Raw genomic sequence first — 22,936 nt, forward strand, 5'->3', positions numbered from 1 at the left:
ATAAGCCCTTTGGGAATACTGCAGCGTCACTAATATTGCTCGATGCGTTATTTGCTGAGAAGTTATAATATTCCAGACATTTGTAACGCTAGAAAGTTTCTACAGTTGCACACAATGGCTCACTTAAACAAAGTCTGGGCACTTTTGTCAGTCTGTGACTCAAGTCTCAAAGATGACCTAATGTGGGCGCCTTCCGATGCGGTTGACTGATAGAATCGGAAGATCGTGTTGCTGCGCTGTTTGGTGACGGTGAGCTGGAGAAGTTGAAGGAAACTCAAGAGCAAGATTGAGATACAAAAGAAATTAAAGAAACTACCTCCAAGAAACGTAGCACAAAGTGTCGGAGCTTGCAGCATCGGCGCGGGCTGACAATCGGCGTTGCGGATGACTTTTGTTACAGAAATCCGATGACGCGTGGCTCGGGCTTACGCTCAACCATTGTAAGGCATCCTTCCACTCCACACCATTCATGTAAGACCCTACAAACAAGCTTAAATGGTTATACAATGACTTTAACTGATGGCTTCTCATTGGGTAATTTGATTAACATCCCGACGATCGACCTTACGAGGCTGTGTTATGCTGGATCTGCAGCCACTTTCGCTATGGTGATGATGATGAATGCTGCGTTGCCGGAAGCCAAGGCCCGCTTTGGCTGTGAATCTTCATGCTGGATGATCAAGATTACCAATTAACATACATTTTAAGAGTATAAATACCCGGGAATCCTGAGGCTTGAAGACTTCTGCAAGCCAGAAGACCATAACGATAATACAGCACTATGCAACTTATATCTTTGAGCATTCTTGCTGGTCTGGCAACTGCGTTTCCAACCCATCACCCAGATCAGTATGAGTATATCATCATCGGATCAGGTCCCGGAGGAGGGACGTTAGCGTATGTATTTGCTCTCTGATCAAGCCTTGCTGACACTTCTTCCAGCGCGAATCTTGCACGAGCCGGCCACTCAGTCTTCTTGATAGAGGCTGGTGGCGACCAAGGCAACACACCTTTGCAGCGAATTCCCGCCATGCAAGTGCGCCAATATACTATCAGCGATGAAATTGCTCACAATCTCCAGGGCGGATCAAGTCGCTGAGCATCCAAGCATGTCGTGGTCCTTCTACGTGAACCACTACCAAAACGAGACTCAAGCACGAAGAGATTCCAAATATGCATACAGGCTATCCAACGGCACTTTGTGGTCTGGCCTCAATCCTCCCGAGGGTGCCGAGCCGTAAGGTGCTCCCTTGCCTTTTGACTGGACATAATTTCTAACTTGATAGACTCGGCATATTGTATCCTCGAGGCGCGACCCTTGGTGGTTCTGCTCAGCTGAATGCTATGAACTTTGCTCTTCCACCTGATAACGATTGGGATGCTATAGCTGAGCTAACTGGCGACGATTCTTGGAGGTCCGACAAGATGAGAGAGCTGTTCATCGATATTGAGAACTGCACTTATGCTCCAGAGGGGAGTCCCGGCCACGGCTTCGGCGGATTTGTTCAGGTACGTAGTCGGGCTCAAGAACTACGACTTGCTGATTAGCTCCACAGAGCAATCGTAATAACATCTCTTATATTACTGATCGCCCTGGCGTCGTGAAATCTCTGAAGCGCGCTATTGAGCAAACCGAGGGCATTCAAGTCCATGATGCCGCTGAAGTTGGCAGGCTCATGCAACGAGACATCAACAGACTGGACAAGGATCGATACTCGCCCGGCGTCTACCAGATTCCCCTCCATATTGACAGCCTTCGACAGCGCAATGGCGCATGGCGTTATCTACACGAGACAATGATGTCTAGAACAGCAAATGACTCTGCTCGGTATCCTTTGACTGTCAGCACTCATTCTCTGGCTACCCGCGTTCTCTTTAAAGATGGTCGGAATGGTAAGCCTCAGGCGTATGCAGTCGAGTATCTTAAGGGTGAAGGGCTGTACTCTGCTGATGAACGCTACGATGAGTCCGAATCTGGTCGTTTACGCAACGTCACCGCATCAAGAGAAGTCATCATCGCGGGTGGTGCTTTCAATACGCCCCAGATCCTGAAGCTGAGTGGTATTGGTCCTCGGGAGGAGCTCGAGAGTCTTGAAATTCCTGTCATCGTGGATCTTCCCGCAGTGGTAAGTCTTTTGCCCGAGAGCTTCAGATTACAACTGACAAGGACAGGGCAAATATCTACAAGACAACTACGAAGGTGGCGTAACCGTTGAAGCCTCTGTACCATGGGAGAACAATCCCTTTGCGAACTGTCCCTTCACACTCCAAGCCAACGATACATGTTATCAAGAATGGAACCAGTCTCATACTGGTGCTTACGGCGAAGGCGCAGCTCCAATTTCACTTCTCTACAGGTCTAGCGTCAGCGAAACAAATGACGCAGACTTGTACCTCTTTGGAGCAGCTGGCACAGTATTTCGCGGATATTTCCCAGGGTACTCTACTTGGCAAGCTCCCCCAACATCATGGTTCTGGTCCATCGTCAAAATGCAGCCAGGCAACCAAGCCGGGACTATCACTCTCCGCTCAAAGGATCCTCGGCAAGCACCAGAGATCAACTTCAACTACTTCGCTGAGAAGGGAGACCGTGATCTTCAGGCTATACAGGAGGGTGTCGAGCATACCATGCGTATCTTCAACGCCACTGGTGAACCCTATACCCCATTCAAAGTTGTTGAGCCTCGACCTGGCGTGAGTATCCGACAGGGTATCATGGATGATGCGTTTAGTCACCATGCCACTTCGTCTTGTCGCTTGGGACCGGCAGGGGATAGGGACTACTGCGTTGACTCGGAGTTCAAGGTCAATGGCGTTGATGGGCTTCGTGTTGTGGATGCATCGATCTTCCCACGTACACCGGGAGGATTCCCTGCTGCGCCGACGTTTATGATCAGTCAGAAGGCCTTTGGAGTGATCCTTAGGAGTATCAGGGGATAGCATGAGGACGAGTGAGTGAGCAGTGAGTGCCTGGATCAGATAAATATATACACGTGGAGACACATGTATCTTTGAAGGGACTAGTGTGAGGTGAGCCTCTATCGTATACTATATATGTATGAAGCCCGTAGTCATGCTCTTCCCATGACGCAGTTCTCACTCAATTCTATCAATACTTCTTGAACAGCTTCTGGTACTTCGAAAGTGTCTTCTTGTCTCCCTTCCAAACACTCTTCGCATCGTCCACTGCATCGATATGCTCGCCGATATAGGTAGCGACCATACCATTTCCATGAGCTGACTTATCAATAAAGACATGCTCATCCGGCTCAACGACGTTGACATAGTAAGGGTGAGAGAGCATATCGATCAAAACATCAGATGACTCGTAAAGAAACATGGCGATCCCATCAAAGTCAACCAGCTCGTTAGATACTGGCTCAGTGGCACCGGCATCGGTAGGGACGATCTTTCCAGCGACTCGGACCTGAGGCATACGATGTCAGTCCGACCCAGTGCTAGGCATGGAATGGCAACGGAGTCAATTTACCTGTTGGTATCTAGCAATACCGAAGTGCGTCGCCAGAGGAATCACTTTAGGTGCGTGCTGGGTATCCCAGTACTGCCAGAACTCGTCAAGCGTCATATTGGGGTTGCGCTTGACGTAGGTCACCATCTGGAGATGACCAGTGTTTGAATGAGGACCTTTGGGTGATGCATACGCATTGCCAGCAAAGGTCGTGGCGATAAGCAAAAGAGAAGCGAGTTGGTTCATGTTGGGGATGATGATTGAGTGAGAGGATGAAACTGAAGGATACTGCCACGAGACACTTCTACGGGTATTAGGGAGACTTATTGACGAGATGAACACAGTGACGAGTCATGAGAATGTGATGAGATAGTCGGGCTGCATTAGATCTACCTGAACCTTTGCATCTTGTGTCAGATTCCTACGACCAACAAGATCTGGAAGCAGATATCGACATGGTTATCCGCCAGGATGTTCAGCTCAAGCTCACCCTGCAGAATCCAGAATCTCCAATCCCTGCATAGGCTTCTATTGACCTTCCGAAACGTCTAATATGTCTCGTGTAACTGGTTGAGTTAGCCCAGGACCCAGCCGCAATGATCCAATCCGCTGAAGACTTCTCTTCCGCATTCCTACATCCAACATTCAGTCAATAGAGATCAATCATAATGGAATGAACAAACCCTAAACTCTACGAGATCCCTCAGTTGGTCAAACGGATTTGGCCTGATCCCCTTGCCAAGACATGGCTGACATGACCAGCCAATGGAGAGGCCATAGAATCCTATTGACACCCATTTCGGGATATATCACCTGGACAAACACTTGAGACATAAGTGATAAGGCTTGCACTAGATCAATTATTACCAACGTCCTTGACGATCTCCGACAGTAGTAGTACGTGCAGCAGATGCTTCTGGGTGAAGCGCCGAAGACCTAGCCGATGCGTCTCCCAGCTCCAGCTTGGAAGTAAAAGTGACGGCACAATGACCAAGGTGACCAAGGCCCGTTGGCTCTGCATGCCTCGTACGTTGAAACTGTTTGTCTATAGTGGACCTTCCCACTCACTAGCTTAGCAAACTCCCAAAGTGAGGATTTCGGACTTTGTCTGAATAGCATTGAACCAACACAAAACGCACTGATCAAATCAACCATCCCTACATATAATGTAACACCAAGACAATTCTATTCCGTAGAAATGAATGCATCATATCTGAAATGTCTTCTTACCCAGTTACCAACGGTGTGATCACATTTCTGCCGCCGCCGGAAGGATACGTCGTCGACTTTGACAACCCTCAACAGCAAGATGCACTCAAACATTTCCTTATTTTCGGCATCCTAGGGTCTTTAGCAATTCTATGTCTGTTGCAAAGATTATATGTTAAGTACTACATAACGCGCGGTTTGAAGATTGACGATGGTATGTGATAGCTCGGATTCAAGGAACCGTAGCTGACTTGGTGGCTTAGTCTTGATCACACTGGCATGGGTATGACATCAGTTGGAAAAGCGGATTTTAATCGAGACTGACGTTGTGACTTGAAGATCTTTTCCATTGTCATGCAGTCGGCTCAGATATGTGAGTACACTCTGGCATTGTATTTGGCCTCTGCTAAAGTCCGAAGGGTCGATATCAATCGGAGGTCTATGTCACCATGCATGGGAAATGCCCATTGATGTCTTCGAAAAGCATATGCTTGTATGTTCCCCACTTCCACTTTATGGAATATGCTTACGCCTCACAGAGCTCTTACATCGCCGCCCCAGCTTTCATCATCTGCAACGGTCTCACTAAAAGCTCGCTCCTGACTTTCTACCTTCAAGTCTCCCCACAGAAATGGTTCAGAAGATCCATCTTCGTGACTATCGCTTTCGTTGTCCTATACACTATCATTATTGCCAGTCTGCTGCTGTTTGGATGTCAGCCAAGAGAGACAGCATGGGACCCTTACTTGTTCGCTAGCGGAAAGTGCATTGACTATGCTGTTATGTACATCATCATCGCCGTCGCCAATATCATCTCGGACATCGTTCTCTTCGCCATTCCTATGCCGATGATTGTCCGGTTGAAGATGCAGCTGGGGCAGAAAATTGGCTTGGGTATTATGCTCGGCATTGCTACCATGTAAGTTCACCTCAACACAACAACTTCAGTTACTAATAGCAGCAGAACTGTCACGACATCTATCATTCGCATGATCTATCTGCCCTCACTCTTAGGAGCATTAGATGTCCCATGGATCGCGGCACCAGCAAACGTCTGGTCGTTCGTCGAAGTCAACCTCTTCATTATATGCGGCAGCATGCCGACCTTCCGTAAGTTTTTCAAGCGCTTTGCACCGAAATGGATGGGCTCTTCAAGCGACTCAGGAAGTTCGGAGCTACCTTCCAACGATTCGCTGCACAAAGTACAGAGGAAGAAGCACACAGGCTACAGCCAGTTCGATACATGCGGTTCTTTGGAGCTCGCGGCTTATCCTGACACCGTGAGTCGAACGACGCAAATTACCACTGGAAGTATTTGGAGCGGAGTGATGGGGAGCACACTGGATAATGCAAGTGAGGAAGCGATATTGCAGCCAACAAAGATTGTGTGCACAAAGACATACAATGTGTCACATAGCGAATAAGAATAAAAAGCAATGAATCCGATATCGTTATCTTAACAAGATTTTCACAAGCAAGCACTGCACAAGACATGGAGTGCTCCGACTTCGCAACGTTGCTGTGGTGTTGGTCGTGTTGCACAAACTCCCCAAAACAGTGAACAAACACGCCGATCACTAACCGATCCCGATCGGCTACGTCAACGCGACTGTCAAAGCAAGGGCGCATTCTGAACTTATATCCGTCCAAAAACCAACCCTTCAACCTCAATCCTTCCGACTAACCGCAATTGTTTACTCCAAACTTGACTGCTGACTATCGAACAATTGATTGCGAAGATGTCGTCTTCTTCAGAGACTGCTTATGCTATGGAGTCGTTGCAGGAACAGCGGTGCGGAACTGATAGTCCGCCTGATACTGAACGCCAGGAAAATGTTTCTCAGTCACCGGCGGAGTCACTTCCGCCTACAGACCGCGGTAAAGATGCGTATCTGGCTTTGATGTGCTGTACAATGGCACAGCTACCAATTTGGGGTATCCAATCTCCTCACCATGATCGTTCAACACTAATAAACCCCAGGCTACTCCGTCTCATTCGGCATCTTCCAAGAATACTACAGCCGTCCAGGAAGTCCCATCAGCACAGCATCATCCGGAACAATCGCCACCATCGGCGCACTGCAACAGGGTGTAATGTATCTCATGATGCCGTTTGCCTTCCTCATCCTCACGCGGTATCCGCGGCTGCGACACCTCTGCGGGCCGCTTGGTCTTGCAGTGACGGTCGCTAGTCTCACTGCGTCTGCGTTTGTGAACACTATCGCGGGGCTTATTGCTACACAGGGTGCGCTGTACTCTATTGGTTGTGGGCTTCTGTTTTGTCCGATTTCGCATTATATGAATGAGTGGTTTGTTGAGAGGAAGGGGATGGCGTTGGGGGTTATGTGGGCAGGCAAGTCGGGAACAGGTATGACTCCAAGTTATCTGCTGCAAGGTCGTATACTGACGGAGTGAAGGTATTGCGATGCCGTTTGTCTTTGATGCTCTCCTTCGCCGCATCGGTCTCAAGGCGACTCTCTTGGCCTGGACGGGTGCATCAGCTGCAATGACTCTCCCAACTCTCGTGTTCATCAAACCACGGACCCCACTACACAATCAGGTCCAGGTTCAACCGCTATCTTTCCGCTTTCTTCGCCATACATCTTTCTGGATGATGCAAGCCGGTGTGATCATTCAATCACTGGGATATCTCATGCCAAGCACGTATCTAGCCAGCTACGCATCGACAATTGGTCTACCCAGCATAACCGGTCCTATCTTGCTTGCTTTGTTCTCTGTAGCATCCGTCCCCGGTGGAATCGTGCACGGCATGCTAGGCGACAAATTCTCAGCAACTAAAGCCGTAACAATCGCATCAATTGGAAGTGCGCTGCCAATCTGGCTTCTTTGGGGTTTATCACTCGACCTTGCAAACTTGGTAGTGTTTGTCATTGTTTACGGCTTCTTCGCTGGCGGTTTCAGCTCAACATGGTCCAACATGTCAACCGACATACAAAAAGACGACTCTGCAGCTGATTCAGCTCTCATTTTCGGCATGCTCATGGGCGGACGAGGCATCGGCTTTGTCACCGCCGGGCCACTCAGCGGTGCCTTGCTACAGGCAAAAGCACATCTGTCCAACGAAGCACTCGGTTACGCGACGCAATATGGACCCATGATCATCTGTACAGGCGTCACTGCTGTGTTTGGTGCTTGGGCGCCTATGTGGAAGGGCATTCGAACTGCTCTAGGAACGTGCAAAGGTCGCTGAGGTTCCACGGGCAATGTTTCATGCACGTTTGGAATGATGAGCTTGTGCGGGGCGATAAAGATAACTGGGTCACACTGCGTACCTCGGTCAATAAAACCTCAAATCACCCTGATCGATAACAAGGTTCATCTCAATGAGGGGAAAACGTGGCCTTAGCCCGGACTTAGGCTCGGCTTTAGTGTAATCCTCATACCCTGATGTCATAAGCAACTCGGTTCGGTAGATGGAACGGTAAAGAAACAGTCAGTGTAAGCACTCAAAAAGAACCCCGATGACGCCAAGCACAATAGGCAACTGGAAAGACTGCGTGTGTGTGCCAAACTCCATTATCTCCTTTGCAGTAGGCGTCATTGAAGCTCGGAAGTGACTGTTCGCCGGCCTGTGCCCCGCTATCTTGAATTATTAATACTAACGCCCCAATGACAAGACGTTGGGTGTTTAAGGCCGGGGATAGTCCCAAGCATTGAGTCCTCTGATTGGCTTGATGATGGAGAGCTGCTACGCTAAACTGTCGTCAGTTGTTTGCGTGGAGCCATCATCGTTGTATCAACCATCTCAATACCCCTCATTTCGCTTGGACCATCCAGAATGACATCAATTCCATTTATATAAGAAAAAAGCGCCCCTCCTCCTACCATCAAATCTTCATACTCATCACTTCTCTTCCAGACAAATCGCCAAAATGCCTGTTGAAACCGCCTACGACCCCAAGGACATGCTGTTCCGCCACCTGGGACCTACTGGTCTCAAGGTCAGCGTCTTCAGTCTCGGTGGCTGGTTGACATACGGCGGTACGCAAAAGGGCGATATTGTGAAGCAGATTCTTCAAAAGGCTTGGGATCACGGTGTTAACACTTTCGATACCGCCGAGGTTTACGCCAATGGTGAATCTGAGGTTGAGATGGGCCGTGCCCTCAAGGAGCTCGGCTGGCCTCGTGATGAGTAAATACTCCCAAGTCCCCAAATCTCGATTTATACTGACTTGTCTAGGTACGTCCTCACCACAAAGGTCTTCTTCGGTACTGGCCGTAAGGAGCCCAACACTCGAGGTCTCAACCGCAAGCACGTCGTTGAGAGTCTCAAGAGCTCCCTCAAGCGTCTTGAGCAGCCTTACGTTGATGTTGTCTTTGCTCACCGTCCCGACTACGCTACTCCCATGAAGGAGATTGTTGAGGGATTTACTCAGGTCATTCGCAACTTGAACCTTGCTTACTACTGGGGTACTTCTGAGTGGACCGCTGCTCAGATTACCGAGGCTACTCACATTGCTGAGCGCTACAACCTCATTGCTCCTGGTAAGTCGCTCGATAGCTGAGATTTTGGTAGGTACTGACAGTGATATAGTTGTTGAGCAGCCTCAGTACAATGCTTTCCACCGTGAGCGCTTTGAGGTCGAGTACGCTCCTCTCTTCAACCAATTCGAGTACGGCACCACAATCTGGTCCCCTCTCGCCTCCGGTCTCTTGACTGGCAAGTACAACAACGGAATTCCTGAGGACTCGCGATTCGCCACCAACAAGGCCTTCTTCGAGAACACCGTCAACGAGCTTCAAACCGAAGCCGGTAAGGCCAAGATCGAGAAGGTCAAGAAGCTGTCCGAAGTCGCTGAGCGTCTCGGCGGAAATGTCGCTCAGCTCTCGCTTGCCTGGGCCCTCAAGAACCCCAACGTCAGCACTGTCATTCTCGGTGCGACAAAGGTTGAGCAGCTTGAGGATAACTTCAAGGCGCTTGAGATTTACAAGAAGATCGATGATAAGGTTTTGGAGGAGATTGAGAAGATTCTTGATAATAAGCCCAAGCCTGCTCCTACCTACAACCGTGAGAGGTAAATAAAAGTTTTGGAATGATCTAGATATGAATAAAAGATCGATAATGACTGAATATGAGATTTGAGATTCGCGTGATGAGTGACGTGATTGATGAGACTATTATCTTGGGCCACAATAATTCTTATCGGGCATGACTGATTGGACAGGGTCAGCTTCACGTCGTGCATCACGCGTGGGGTTATCGCGTCACCCTGACTTCTGTTGACCATATCGCGAAAATGTTCGAACAACTACCCCATGAGCTTTTGAAGCTCATCATCGGTGAGGTGAGATGAGCTTACTACTCTCATCTTACAGACTCTCATAATTCGCGCTTAGATATCCATTAAAGACGTCAAGAATCTGTCTCAGATGTCAAAACACTTCCATTCTTCAACTCTGCCGACAGTCTGGGCATCTGTCGTTATCCCAGCATGGAATAAGAACGACATTTACGGAATTAATATCGACGGCTTCCCTCTCGACAGATTAGTCTTTACTAAATATATCAGCCTACGGTTTGTAACTGAGAACGATACCAGAGGCTGTCCACATGATCGAAGGCTACAAACGTGTCAAGAAGCAAATGGTGAGGAACATCGTCGACAAACCCGGATCCTTTGAGAAGTTCAAGGAATTCATCCTCTTGCTACTCGAAAAATGTGAGAAGGAGCAGCTGATATCGTTCAGGTTCGTCTATTACCTACAGCAATCCACGAGGAGGCTGACAGAACCAAACCAAGCTGGGATCTAGGAACGTGTATACCGACTCCCATCCTGGGAAGCAATGGCATTGACGCCCGTCAGCAGTCTTCGCTTCGTACTTTGAATCTCACGACGTATCCCTTTTGCCAGCACTATAGCTCTCGCGAACGAAAGATTGACCTATGCGCTTTCCGCCATCTCCTAAACCTCAGTTGGAGACTTCGGCCGCCCAGAGAGAACGAGTAGAGGAAATCTGTTGATATGTCGGGAAGGTTATGGATCGGAAGACTTTCACATCATCAGGGAGTCGTGTCCAGCCGCCGAGTGGGATTATGTCAAGAGGGAGTACGGCGATGCCTTGAGGTCATGTCCCTCTGACCCATTGTTCTAGGTGCCAAAAAGCCTTGCGCATTAAACACCAATAGCTCGACCTAAAGCAAATGCAACAGGATCCCCGTAGCGACATTAGAAATATTCCCAACCACATCCCAAAAGTTCGTGTTACTCGTGTTCCTCGTCTGCTCCAACTCCCTAATCCTCGCCTCCATCCTCCTCTTCTCCACGCCATGTGCCGCAACCTGTGCCGTACTTGCATCCCTAATCTGCCTATTCAGCCTCTCAACCTCCCCCCTCCACCTCCCCGCCTCATCCACCGCCCCCCTCTGCCTCTCCTCGATCTTCCTAATCGTCTCATCATACTCCGCCCTATCCTCCGCCCGCGCCGTCTCCATCTCGAGCTTCAGCGCGCTGACCATGCGGTTCGATTCTGCCATAGCAGCTTGAAATCGCTCGTTGGCATCTGCGCGCTCGGTACTTAGTCGGGTTTCCAGATCTTGGATCTTGGCTTCTCTTGCCTTGCGTTCGCGCTCAAGGCGGACGAGTTGGTCGTTGAAGGCTTGTTCCATGCGGCGTTGCTGCTCGCGGCGGTCAGCGTGGAGGGCTGCTTGCTCGCTTTCGAGACGGCGCATGAATTGCTGTTTTTCTTGCTCAAGCTTGTCGAGCATTTTCTCGAGTTGCACGTCGCGGTCTTTGATGGCTTGTTCTTTTTCCTCCCGGATGGAGTTGAGTTGGGCTTGATGTTGCTCTCGCAGTTTGTTGAGTTCTTCGTTGAGAGCTTCGCCTGCTGTTGTTTGGTCGACTCCTAGACCTTGCTCTACGATCTCTTCTTGAATCTGTAGGGTTACGGCGGGGAGGTCAACTAGCTCGTTGACAATCTCAAGAGCAGACTCTCTTGTGTTCTGGAATCGTCGAATTCTCGAGCCTTTGTTGCTCATATACCCCCACCACTCGGGAGTTGAGATCAGCTCATGCTCTCTAGCTGCTCCCTTCGACTCATCCTGTAGCTCGTCCCAGAAAGTAGTCGCAAGGATAACATTCTCAAAAGCACCATCACCGCAAAGATTGCGAAACATGGTGAGGTTTCGCATGATGGCATTTGTCATTCTCTCATCTTTGATGCGGTGCAGGTAAATGATGCCGCTGAGCTTGACGTTGTTCATATATGAGGAGCTGAGGGCTTGAGCGACATCAGCAAGAATGTCTGCATCGCCTCGGTACGTGTCATCGAAGCCAGGTGTGTCGAAAAAGACAAACTGCTGGCCCTGGATGAGACACTCGTAGGCTTCCGTCTTCTGGGTGCCTGTTGACGGTCAATGTTCGCTCATCAGTCATCAAGCCCAATGTTGTTGACTTACATGATCCAAGTGAATGCCCGACTTGGGGTCCGTCCTCATCGTCTCTGCCAGTCAAGAGTCGAAGAAAGTTACTCTTTCCAGAGCCAGTCACTCCCATCACCGCAATCAACAGTACGGGAGGAGGGCTTTCCAACTCATCGCTTACCGACGTGTCTGTTCCCACCGACGGAGCTTCTGGCAAAGACTGGGCAACTTTGGTCATGGTGGAAGCTTACAGGGATGTCAATAAGTGTAATGCACTAATTTGCAGCTTCCAGTTTAGACTGAAAACCAAGAGAATGTCTCTTGATAAATACAACAAGGCAGAATAGACACAATCACTTCATGCCGACATATCCGGCACTGTAACACCCAAAATCAAGCTTAACATCGCATGAGGGGCAATTGACACTCTATTCGTCAACGATAAGCACTAGCTTTACAAAATGACCTTCTATTTCAACCTCCACGCTACAGCAAGACCTGCATTTCAAGCTGAACACCCAAAACGCGATATCAACCACTAGTCCCGCGCCACCATCCACTAATACCCTGCATCCTCCCAATTAGACACCCAAACCTGCGCAGGCGACCAGACAATGCCTCGTCCGCGATTCTCAGATTCCACTGGCTCCGAGACAATCCGCGGGCGCACTACCACACAAATCGGGCGACCATCGAACCGCTTATCACCTTTCAAGAGACCGACGGTTGGGTGCGCCTCCATGTCGCCGAACATGCTCTGGAACTGGTGGAGGGTTGCATCGCCCAGCGCTTCGATGCGGATATTGGTTCTTAGCTTCCAGAGTCTGAGCGCAAGGCTGCATGTGGTCTCGAAAAGCTTGGTAAGCTGCGTGAGGCTTTCTCTGTCAAGGGGCTCTATGAGGGGTTCGTAGGTCTTTGCGAAGCCCTCGGCACATGCTTGTAGTCCTTGTTTATGCGGGGGAAATGCATGCTCTAGGTATTGGCAAGTCTGGATCCTCCACGTCACCGTCGCTTCTGCGCTGGCGCCTGAGATTGTATTAGTTTGCCTTGTTGCCTGGGATTGTGAAGTGTACAAACCTCCTTGCAGGGCTGTTTTGTTTAGGCACTCTTGGCCCAGGAAGAATGGATTTCCGAGAAAGGTCTGCATGAGCGTCTTCGTTAGTGCAGCCTGTAGCAATACCGCCGTAGCTGTTCTGTGCGTCAGGTCGAATCGTAGATGCTCCTCGCCATCGAGATCGTTGATGATGCCTTCAGCAAGCAGCAAGTTTCGAGTGTTTTCGACCTTTTCAATCAGCAGCAAGCGATTGTCTATACACCACTCAGAGCACTTCTCAAACAGATCTCCCAGTTCAGTTCGAACCTGATCATCAGGAAAGTCGCTTGAGACATGACCAGCCAGTAGTGATATGGCCCTCGAATGCGCCTCCGTAACCACGACCTCTTGGTTCTGGATATCTTGTCTCAGAGTCTTGTTCACATCTCTTTCCTCGTTAAGCTCGGTTTCGAGATCTTCCTTTGTCCGCTTGAGCTTTTTATAGTCATCAAATAAGCGATTGTAAGTGCTTTCTGCTTTCCTGAGTTCCTCTCCGCGTTTGCGCCAGTGCTCGTCAGACTTAAGTTTCCAATCTTCCCATTGCTTGATCAAGTGCTTTTTGCCATCAAGGTCATTGGTTTGCAAATTGAACTTGATTGTTAAGTCCTTGAGACTTGTGCTCAGAGCAATCTTATCAGTTCGCAATTGGGTTACTTCTTTTTGAAGTTTGTTTTCTCTTGAGGTTTCCGATTTGTGGCTCGGCTGCTTCTTAGTCACCTTCTCGGGGATTGTTGAAGGCTCTGAAGGACCGAATGGGTTCAGAGACTGGGTGATGCGCCCAATCACCCCTGGGTTTTGCTTAAGAACTTGTCAGTTTGTAGCTAGAATAAACGATATATTGCTTATCTTACCTTTGGGTGATGATTCGACGCTTTCACTGTCTCAACGACGTCAGACATGATCGAGTCTTCTGGAATATGACGCTTTGGCCTCTTTTCATCGATCTTGGAGTATCTCGGCTGTGGTAAACTTAGTAAGAGGAATACTGCGAATTCGAAACTGAATACCTCCTCATACGGTCCCTCATCCTCACTTCTTGGTTGGAGTTGGTCACCGATATCCTTCAGAGCTGCTCCACCAGGGCCATCCTCTCCACATCGTTGCTCAGATTCTCCGCCCATTGCAATACTGTCAAAAGCCTGTATCAGTCGAATTACACGACGATGCGATCTTCCTCGACTTGATTAACAAAAGCACTATTTATAACCGGAAATGGACGTACCCCCCAGGAACTCAGTGGTGTGGCTCCCCCTGCCCCTCCATTACCCTCCCTGTAAACTTTAGTCTCTTCAGCCGTGATAGTGGCTGCATATGCAAGGCCGAGCCCCACGACAAAACGCCAGTACACACGGCAAAACGCCCATGCATTTCAACCATCCCTGTAAGGCGCACTGAGATCAGCCGCAGACTCGGCGAACTGTTTAAGCTGCCGCCCTGAGCTCATTTGAACATGATGTAAGTCATTCCTTGAGTATATCAGAGCCTCAGTCAAGTGAGCTACAGTTCTTTTCATATCGCAATTAAGGTCACAAGCAGCAATACGTTCATCAATCATGTTGGCTGTGAGAAATAGGACAAAGCTGATAGTCGGCATTGACTACGGAACAACATATTCAGGTAAGCACACCGCAGCCTAATGACTAATTGCCGTGGCTGATCTTCTCATCACTAGGTCTCAGTTTTGCGCTCTCTAATGCCGCAGACTTCAAAGACATTCACCCATGGACAAAATATCCCGGCTCGTCAACTCACATCGCAGAACACTGCCACAAAGCTCCATCATGGGTCGCCTTCAAAGATGAGAATCCCGATCTCGACGAGAACGCATGGGGCTATCAAATCGAACCTGGTATGAAGACTTACGCATGGACCAAACTCCTCTTAGATGATCAAGCACTCGCGACAGAATATGATGATCCAGATCTTAACAAGGCCGCTGGAAATGGACTCATGAGGTTACCCGCTGGTAGAACTGCAAAAGACGTGGTCACTGAGTACCTGAAGGGGATGCATTCCATGTATAAGAAAGCGGTGATTGAGAAGATTGGGGAGGATATCCTTGAGGAGATGCCTGTTGACTTTTGGTTGACTGTTCCTGCGACTTGGACGGAGAGAGCGAAACTAATTACTAGGGCTGCTGCTTTGGATGCTGGCTTTGCGTCCAGACCTATTGATCGTTTGAGCTTGATCACAGAACCAGACGCGGCTGCGCATATGGCTTTGAAGTCCAGCATTCATCACGTTGAAGATCTCATTGATGTAAGTAGCGCCATCTCACCTTTTGAGTTCATACTTACACTGCGATTAGGTCGGCACGGGCGTGATGGTTTGTGATCTTGGCGGTGGTACTGTCGTAGGTCCAGCTTTACTCAAGGTCTTGTATCCTGCTAACAAGGCTAGGATATCACGACATCGGAAATAGTCAGAAAGTCACCTTCTCTAAAGCTGAGGGAGATTGCCATCGGAGCAGGTAAAACAGTCCCCATTCGCAGAGGCAACGGTCATGCTCACACTATCAGGCGGCAAATGCGGCGGGACATTCGTAGACCGCAATCTCTACAAGCTCCTCGCCAAACGCTTCGGAACTGCATTTACCAGCCTGGGTCCACAGCACGTAGGCCCAGGCAGTCAGTTCATGGACCAGTTTGAGAATCGCAAAAGAGACTTCAGCCTCGATACACCGAGCAGGAAGTCTTACAAACTAACTCTACCTATGCGAAACCTAGTAGTCACTCCGGAGATGCAGAAGTACTATGACCCCGACTTCAACTGGGTGCTCCTTAGCAAAGATGATATGAAGAGCCTTTTTGACCCCGTGATTGACGTCATTCTCAAGCTTGTGAAAGATCAGGTTGATCAAGTCAAGAGAGACAAGGAGCCAATAATCAAGACGATGTGTCTGGTGGGCGGGTTTGGCTCGTCGCCTTATGTCAAGGAGAGGTTGCTTGAATGGTGCTCTGAGCAAGAGATACGGCTCACAACACCATGGACAGGAGCGTAAGTACCCCCTCCGCAGGAGACATTCAGTCGTGACTGACAGATATCCAGTTGGGCAGCTGTTGTCTGTGGTGCCGTGTTGCGAGGCGTTGAGGGATCTATGGTCAGACAAAAGAAATGTCGTCGACACTATGGACATAGCATCTCTCGAACATATGATCCAGCAGTTCATTACAACTTTGATGAGAACAAGCGACGGCTGTGGAATGATCCCTGGACCAAGGAGCAAAACCTGTCTGGCTTCATGGATTGGGAGATCGCAAAGGTAAGATATCGATCAGTGGTACTGACGAAAGCGCACTAGACTAATGAAATGCAGGGCGCCCTCCTCGACGACGACACTGAGATCAGCACAAGTTTCTACTCGCACTTCTCGGAATATTTTGACGGAAAGCATACGCACGATCTTTACTCGTGCAGTTTGGACGAGGCACCTGAGACTATTGAGAACGAACGTGAGTGGAAACTCGAATAAAAAGAACCATAAAACTAACGACAGCTAGGGATCGAGAAAGTTGGCGAGGTTTTGTACACCATCGATGATATTGGCATTGATAAGACCAAGATCAAGTCCATCCAAGACGCCAATGGCATTCACTGGTATCAGCTACTACTCACCTTAACGATTCGTCTCAGTGACGACGATGTTGGTGTACTGGTATGTCGAATCTTCTGCCGTGGGAAGGAAGTTGGAAAGGCAGAGATAGGATACTCCTTCACATGAGTCAGTCATCTGGCTTGCGGCGTCTTCTCAGACGTTCAGGTTAGTTGGTCTTTTAGTCGATTCTGTGATCATGTATGACGAGAATGGTAGATAGAGACCACTTCTTCTCGTTGGTTATATGTCATCTTGGCGTGAGCAATAAGATTCCTTGTATGTAGATATCTAGAGATTCATTTGGTCTGGAAAACCCGATATTTCTAAGATGATAAGAATACAGTCGGCTCAAACAAGATGCAAAGAGCGTCCATAGTCCTTGGATTCAGGATTTCTTGTACCATGATGCGCAAAGGGGTCCCTTGAGTTCGATCAGACAGCACTTCAACCATGTTCTTCCGAGGCTCACTCCTAATTGTCCATCTGAGAAACCCTACTCTGCAGAATCTCATGGTCTGAGATCTTCACGCTGGCTGCCAATGTCAGAGGAGTCTTCGGCATGGCTTCGAATTACAAGTCTGGGGAAGCACGCTATTTCGAGTCCAGCCAAGACCTCGGAATACTACCGACAGTATCATTCTCGCGTTCTCAATAAGCAGAGAGCCAGATCTTAAGTCCGCTAACCTCCGTAACAAGGCTCAAAAGCGAAAATTAGTATGAGTCACAGCGAGATATAGAGTGCATTTAGTAATGAGCTTTGCTGGGTTTGCTTGAATTGCTTAGACAGTGACATGCCGCTGGGTTATTCAAGTGGGATGGCAGTCACGTAATCCGGCGCGTCGGGGTGCGGGGGAACACCGAGCTTCCCCGAGCGCGCGCCATCTTCTGAAGCTCCCCCACCATCGTTGTTTAAAACCTCTATATCTTGATAAACGATCAATCGTTAAGTACTATACCTCAAAACACCCTCTGAAGCTCCCAATAATGGCCACATCTCTTTTCTCCAGCCTCAAAGGCTACACGTACAAGACCATCCCGTACAAATCTACCCCCGATGGCGACATCGTTCTTGATGTCGTGTACCCAGAGGAAGCCGATGATTCACCGACGACTGTTCTCATCCACATCCACGGCGGATTTCTGGTAAGTCTTATCCAGTCTTGTTGCAAACTTGACTGACATGGGCGCAGATCGTCGGGGACAGATACAGCTTTGCTCCATACTGGGGGCTCAACTCTGTAACCGCTCGGAAATGGATCTTCGTGAGCCCTGACTACCGTCTTGTCCCAGAGTCTACAGCCCATGCATCACTAGATGACTCCATCGATGCGTACTACTGGGTGCGCTCGTCACTGGCTGATGCCATTGGACGTCCTATTGGATCTGTCTTGCTGTCTGGTTCCAGCGCTGGAGGATATCTGGCATTGGCAACTGCGAATGCTGTCGAGCAAAAGCCAGATGCACTGTTGCTCATCTATGGAATGCTCGATGCAGCTGGTCCGAGATATACGACTCCCGGTACAAATATCTGGGGCGAACCGCCTTTTGACACTGCCTCGGTCTTGAGCCAATTTCCCAGGCCGAAAGAAGATGATGGCCGAAAGGCCATCTCTGGATATCCCCCTCCTGAGAACTTCCAGCAAGACCCGCGGTTCCAAGTTGCTTCCGCTCTTCACATCGACGCCCTCTTCCCAGACTACATGACCGGCGTTGAAGGCCTAAGCTGCGAGATCGCCAGCAAGGGCATTGATGCCATCCCCGAAGAACACCGGCGGTTGTTCCCTCTTTCTTTCGGTGACCTTGCCAAGATTCCCCGCACATTCTTGCTCCACGGTGTTAACGACTCTGCTGTGACGATTGACTGCAGTATCGTAGCTGAGAAGAAACTTCGTGAGGCAGGTGTTGAGGTAGTCAAGGACTTCCCGGAGGATGCGGAGCATGGATTCGATGGTAGAATTGGAAATTTGGATATCGAGAAGCCGGAGGCGGATGGTATTCCTAACGTTGGGAGTCTCAGGAACGCCATTCGCTTTCTTGACTCTTCCGTTGAGAAGTAAACGTAACGATACACCTGGCTACAAATATACCAATTATTTCTTATTTAATTCGTATTCGACCCTCATGCGTAAATTGGATACTTAAATAACCGCCTCTCTCAACTTTACTTAATCTCAGCTACAACACTCTTGACAACCCCCTCGAGATTCTCCTCCTTCAGCCCAAGCAACCTAATCGCATTCTCGTCACCCTTCAACGCATGGCCAGCACCATCGGCAAAGAGGAACTGCTCTAGATAATTACCAAAGGCACTAAAGTCTCCTTTGGCAATCTTCTCGTCTCCAATCTTCTCCTGCTCAGCGCCAGTGGCATGAGAAACCTCAAACTTGTCACCAGTGAGCTTCTCGACAATCCTCAGAACTTCATTCTGAGTTGTCGTAACACCGGCGATGTTGAGATACTTGTTCTTTGTCCCTTCTGGCTTCTTCAGGATGGCAACTACAGCTTCGCCCACGAAGGCGAGTGAAGTTGTGGAATAGGGTTCGTTGCCTGAGTCGGTGATGCGAATCTTGCGGTCTCTGATGTTGATGAATCCCCTGTCACTTTTGAGCCCCTATAAGCTAGTCAGAATATTTTACTGTTTCACATGAAGTCAAGCGACATACCGAGTCAAGGAACAATCCATTAGAGAGGCCAGTCCAGGAGAACCAATCATGCTTCTCAGCAAGTTCAATCAAGTAGTCAGTATTTTGGATCTTCGCACTGAGAATTTTTCCAATCTTGGTGTCGCGATTCTGACGAGACGGAATTCCGAACTCTGATGGAATAAATCGTGGAACTTGAGCTGCAATAGCGGCATCAATAATGACCTTCTGGCTTCCGGCAGCAGCAGTTGCGGCGGCTGATACGACTGCATCTTGACCAGCCAGGGCTTCCTTGACTGAGTCGACGGAGGTGGTGTCGACCCGCTTCACGACCACTTTGCTCGGAAATGTTGCAGAGGACTCATTTCTGGTGATAGCTGTCACTTCGAAGCCAGCTTTGAGGAGGCTGTCAACGATTTTTGATCCGATGAGACCAGAGCCCTGGCGGATCAGTTCGTTGCTCACGGTTCTCTAGGGTAAATAACTCACTCCAACGACTGCGACTTTCTGAATGGCCATTTTAATATGTCGATTGATGGATTCTTTACAACGGGATTTGATGAGAGGTAATTTCAAGAATGATTGACGATGAAGGCTTTATCTTGGATGTTGACGTCTCTTCAACCCCGCCATTGTAACATTTCGCTGGTGATGCAACCATATTGAGCCATACACAATGCATGATTTTGATTGCTTTCTCCACTTTCTCATGATGCCATACTGGCGAGAGATTCTCAACCGTCGATTATGAAGTTGCGTGTCTACAAATGACGAACAGCGAATTAAGGCACACTCGTTGTCAATAAGCAAAAGGACGAGCTTTTCGAATGACTGAGTGGAGTCTCACCAATGATGCCCTGAGTGATTGATCCAAGCAAGTGCGTCACTTCAAACAGCGAAGAAAAAAGGTCAGGATATATCATATCAACTTGAGTTTCATCAATTGAAAAATTTACTTCTTCTATTCCAGTAACATATTGAATCAAGTTTTGCTCGGCAACAGCTGACGTCAAGAAGCTATCCCCTTATGGCCCATAGAGCCTCAACACAGGTATCCCTGGAATCTTGCGGAGCCTCAAGGCCTCAGATAAGGTTATACGGCACCTTCAGACGCTACTGGCCAGTGCCGTTTAGACGAGTATTGACGGCTTCGTAGCGGAATGACGAATCGCTCGGCTATATAGTAGCATGCCTGACACCGTAAGCTTCAGCTGAACGACCGGACGCGGTTCCAACTTCGAAATGAACCTTTCGAAGTGACACAATTGAACGAGCCAAGGTGTCACTTGGAATTTAGCGGAATGGACCGCTTTATGCTCTGGAACCCTTGACGGAACTTCCAGAACCACGGAAAGGGAGAGCATCCGGTTAGTCCGGACCCTAACCAATTCCACTACCGACATCTCGAAATAGATGTCTCAGAATTACGATCCAATTCCGCCCAGGCTCCCGAATCCTTCAGGCAGAATCAGACGATAAACACTGCCATGAAAAGTGGAAAAAGCAGCGTAACGACCATAGCAACTGAGCACCGTACCAAACAAACTTTTAAACCAAGTAAAACTGTCAATCAATCTGACAGCAACCAGCTCCAGTGGCTGGGCCGTTGTGCCGGGTAACCGGACGCCACTGTGGCTATCACCATGGAAAAATCCGGGGAACAGAGGCAATGACGTACGTTGGCGGAAGTGCCGGTAACCTTGATTCGTATTGTAGGCCTGGGGATAATAATCGTGACACGTAAACGTGCAGCAGCCACATTTGTGAGGTTTATAACTATTTCCTTGATTTTTGTGCAAAAGCGTCGATCATTGGAAGCGGCGTAGTCACGCGAGCAAAAGTCCTTTGCTTGAACAGCCATAGAAATTGGGGATCAAGAATTGCATCCTGAATTGGAATGTCAGATGTTAGGGCCAGTTTCTGACCACCTCGGCTAGGGCGGCTCAATTCCTTTCTCGTATGGATAATCTGCATCCTTGCTTACGTATTTCCTTGTGAAGGAGCAGCAAGTAAAAATACCCAGAGACATGTTGGTGCCTGATTCCCCGTCAGCAAGAATCAGATCATTGTAACTCTGTAGAACAGTATTTTATCTGTGGCGCGCGTCATTGCGCTGATGAATATTCAAGCTTTTACTGGTCACTCTGGATACTCAGCGGGAAGCTTCAGGCAAAGGCGTCGCTGGCTGGCCGCTGTAACAGTCAGCAAATGGAGAACTTTAGTGGGTAGGCAGATTCTCATGGAGTCCGCGGGTCGAGCTTAATGGCCTTTCGAGGCGTCAGTGTCAACCCTGCAGCAAATCCATTCCTCAAGGGCAAAGTGAAACCTCATTTCAAGACCAGAGCAAAGCAAAGGGGCCCTCTTTCTTACGAACCCACCAAACACGAGAGACACGCGACAGCAGCTGAGAGATCCCCCCCCCTCTCCTTGCATGGGGTCAGCAAGGCCATTGTCCAGACCAAAACAAAACTTCTCCACGCTCGCCAAGAGATCGATCGACGACTGTACTCAGGGGTAAGCCAAGAAAAAACCAAGGCGCCTTGCGCACTAAGGCAGTCATCGTGTAATATGTTGGGAAGAAGAGGAGCAGAAAAAGCGCAGCGTTTCCGCCTGGAGAAAGGGAATACATAATGGCGCAGCCTAGCGTGAAATTAAACTTGTTCCATGATCAAACCATTAACATTGGTCAAGGGGGGAGCTAAAAATGGGAAGAGTCGGCTAAGCGGCTTTTTTTTTCTGCTTCTCAGCCTGGGAATAAAGGGGGGAGGGGGAACTTTTTTGCCCGACGACACCGGGTCATGCAAGCTTTCTTTTTTTCTGGGGAAGAAGCTGAGAGAATGAGACTCGGTGTTGCAACCAATTTCAAGTCCTCATGCAGAGAAATGCATTGTTTTTCTACATGTGCTGATTGATTTTGTTGTTGATCAACATGCATGTCGTCAGCAAGGAGACTTGTTGGGCCGTACACTATCGACGCCTCGTTCAAGCCATGCCGGCCCCTCATCATCAAACGAGCGTTGACCTTCTCCTTTCTGTGACCTCAAATTGAGAGAGCCATCGCAAAAAAGCAAGCGCTCAGACAAAATAGCCCATTCCTTGCATTGTCGCGTGACCTTGTTACTCGCTGAATCGTAAATCTCCTTCCAGCACCGGCTCGAATCTGTTTAGCTTGGCGACGAATCTGTGCCGTGCTGTTTAATTTTACTCTGCATCCTCCCCCTCGTTGACCAATTAGATTTAGGGAGAGCGTTCGGTTAGTCGGAGCCGTTTAGTCAGATTGAATTGGCAGATGAGAGAATACGAGCCTTGAAACCGCCACTGGCCAACGAGTTTTTAGTGTCATACCTACACCCCATCGTCTAAGCCCTACATGGATCCAATGCAGAAGTGACCGACGCCAGGGGTTGGACAGTCGAGGATGTGCAAATTGTCCGTATTCAGCTAATGAACAAGTCATGGTTATTCCATGTTACGTAGCAGATTTAATCTGGGCTGAGCCTAAACAGCTGTGGCACACACAACACGCGAGCAGTTGCTGTTTTTACT

General features: G+C 48.9%; 11 protein-coding genes across 11 annotated transcripts; 7 read left to right on the forward strand and 4 right to left on the reverse strand.

The window, feature by feature from the left end:
* Positions 1-1,058: 1,058 nt before the first annotated feature.
* On the forward strand, positions 1,059-2,940 carry J7337_012314 (uncharacterized protein; the record flags this gene model as incomplete). The annotated part of the gene is made up of 4 exons (XM_044829840.1): positions 1,059-1,237; positions 1,287-1,509; positions 1,557-2,126; positions 2,173-2,940. 4 exons carry the CDS (start codon positions 1,059-1,061, stop codon positions 2,938-2,940), a joined length of 1,740 nt encoding a protein of 579 aa, XP_044674756.1.
* Positions 2,941-3,109: 169 nt separating this feature from the next.
* On the reverse strand, positions 3,110-3,715 carry J7337_012315 (uncharacterized protein; the record flags this gene model as incomplete). The annotated part of the gene is made up of 2 exons (XM_044829841.1): positions 3,110-3,427; positions 3,491-3,715. The coding sequence occupies 2 exons, from the start codon at positions 3,713-3,715 to the stop codon at positions 3,110-3,112; spliced, it is 543 nt and encodes a 180-aa protein (XP_044674757.1).
* A 1,423-nt stretch (positions 3,716-5,138) lies between these two features.
* Positions 5,139-6,102, forward strand: J7337_012316 (uncharacterized protein; the record flags this gene model as incomplete). Its single annotated transcript, XM_044829842.1, has 3 exons — positions 5,139-5,171; positions 5,218-5,597; positions 5,643-6,102. The coding sequence occupies 3 exons, from the start codon at positions 5,139-5,141 to the stop codon at positions 6,100-6,102; spliced, it is 873 nt and encodes a 290-aa protein (XP_044674758.1).
* A 315-nt stretch (positions 6,103-6,417) lies between these two features.
* J7337_012317 (uncharacterized protein) lies at positions 6,418-7,889 on the forward strand (the record flags this gene model as incomplete). Its single annotated transcript, XM_044829843.1, has 3 exons — positions 6,418-6,556; positions 6,660-6,923; positions 7,096-7,889. The coding sequence occupies 3 exons, from the start codon at positions 6,418-6,420 to the stop codon at positions 7,887-7,889; spliced, it is 1,197 nt and encodes a 398-aa protein (XP_044674759.1).
* Positions 7,890-8,571: 682 nt separating this feature from the next.
* J7337_012318 (uncharacterized protein) lies at positions 8,572-9,718 on the forward strand (the record flags this gene model as incomplete). The annotated part of the gene is made up of 3 exons (XM_044829844.1): positions 8,572-8,831; positions 8,880-9,184; positions 9,234-9,718. The coding sequence occupies 3 exons, from the start codon at positions 8,572-8,574 to the stop codon at positions 9,716-9,718; spliced, it is 1,050 nt and encodes a 349-aa protein (XP_044674760.1).
* Positions 9,719-10,833: 1,115 nt separating this feature from the next.
* J7337_012319 (uncharacterized protein) lies at positions 10,834-12,298 on the reverse strand (the record flags this gene model as incomplete). The annotated part of the gene is made up of 2 exons (XM_044829845.1): positions 10,834-12,041; positions 12,097-12,298. The coding sequence occupies 2 exons, from the start codon at positions 12,296-12,298 to the stop codon at positions 10,834-10,836; spliced, it is 1,410 nt and encodes a 469-aa protein (XP_044674761.1).
* Positions 12,299-12,619: 321 nt separating this feature from the next.
* On the reverse strand, positions 12,620-14,274 carry J7337_012320 (uncharacterized protein; the record flags this gene model as incomplete). The annotated part of the gene is made up of 3 exons (XM_044829846.1): positions 12,620-13,086; positions 13,138-13,951; positions 14,005-14,274. 3 exons carry the CDS (start codon positions 14,272-14,274, stop codon positions 12,620-12,622), a joined length of 1,551 nt encoding a protein of 516 aa, XP_044674762.1.
* Positions 14,275-14,706: 432 nt separating this feature from the next.
* Positions 14,707-15,575, forward strand: J7337_012321 (uncharacterized protein; the record flags this gene model as incomplete). The annotated part of the gene is made up of 3 exons (XM_044829847.1): positions 14,707-14,770; positions 14,826-15,412; positions 15,462-15,575. 3 exons carry the CDS (start codon positions 14,707-14,709, stop codon positions 15,573-15,575), a joined length of 765 nt encoding a protein of 254 aa, XP_044674763.1.
* Positions 15,576-15,656: 81 nt separating this feature from the next.
* Positions 15,657-16,874, forward strand: J7337_012322 (uncharacterized protein; the record flags this gene model as incomplete). Its single annotated transcript, XM_044829848.1, has 4 exons — positions 15,657-16,150; positions 16,202-16,415; positions 16,470-16,605; positions 16,654-16,874. 4 exons carry the CDS (start codon positions 15,657-15,659, stop codon positions 16,872-16,874), a joined length of 1,065 nt encoding a protein of 354 aa, XP_044674764.1.
* Positions 16,875-17,732: 858 nt separating this feature from the next.
* On the forward strand, positions 17,733-18,805 carry J7337_012323 (uncharacterized protein; the record flags this gene model as incomplete). Its single annotated transcript, XM_044829849.1, has 2 exons — positions 17,733-17,891; positions 17,939-18,805. 2 exons carry the CDS (start codon positions 17,733-17,735, stop codon positions 18,803-18,805), a joined length of 1,026 nt encoding a protein of 341 aa, XP_044674765.1.
* Positions 18,806-18,909: 104 nt separating this feature from the next.
* J7337_012324 (uncharacterized protein) lies at positions 18,910-19,909 on the reverse strand (the record flags this gene model as incomplete). The annotated part of the gene is given in 3 exon segments (XM_044829850.1): positions 18,910-19,359; positions 19,412-19,861; positions 19,880-19,909. 3 exon segments carry the CDS (start codon positions 19,907-19,909, stop codon positions 18,910-18,912), a joined length of 930 nt encoding a protein of 309 aa, XP_044674766.1.
* Positions 19,910-22,936: the final 3,027 nt, after the last annotated feature.

The sequence above is a fragment of the Fusarium musae genome, chromosome 10 (genome assembly GCF_019915245.1).
Source record: "Fusarium musae strain F31 chromosome 10, whole genome shotgun sequence".
Classification (NCBI taxonomy): Eukaryota; Fungi; Ascomycota; class Sordariomycetes; order Hypocreales; family Nectriaceae; genus Fusarium; species Fusarium musae.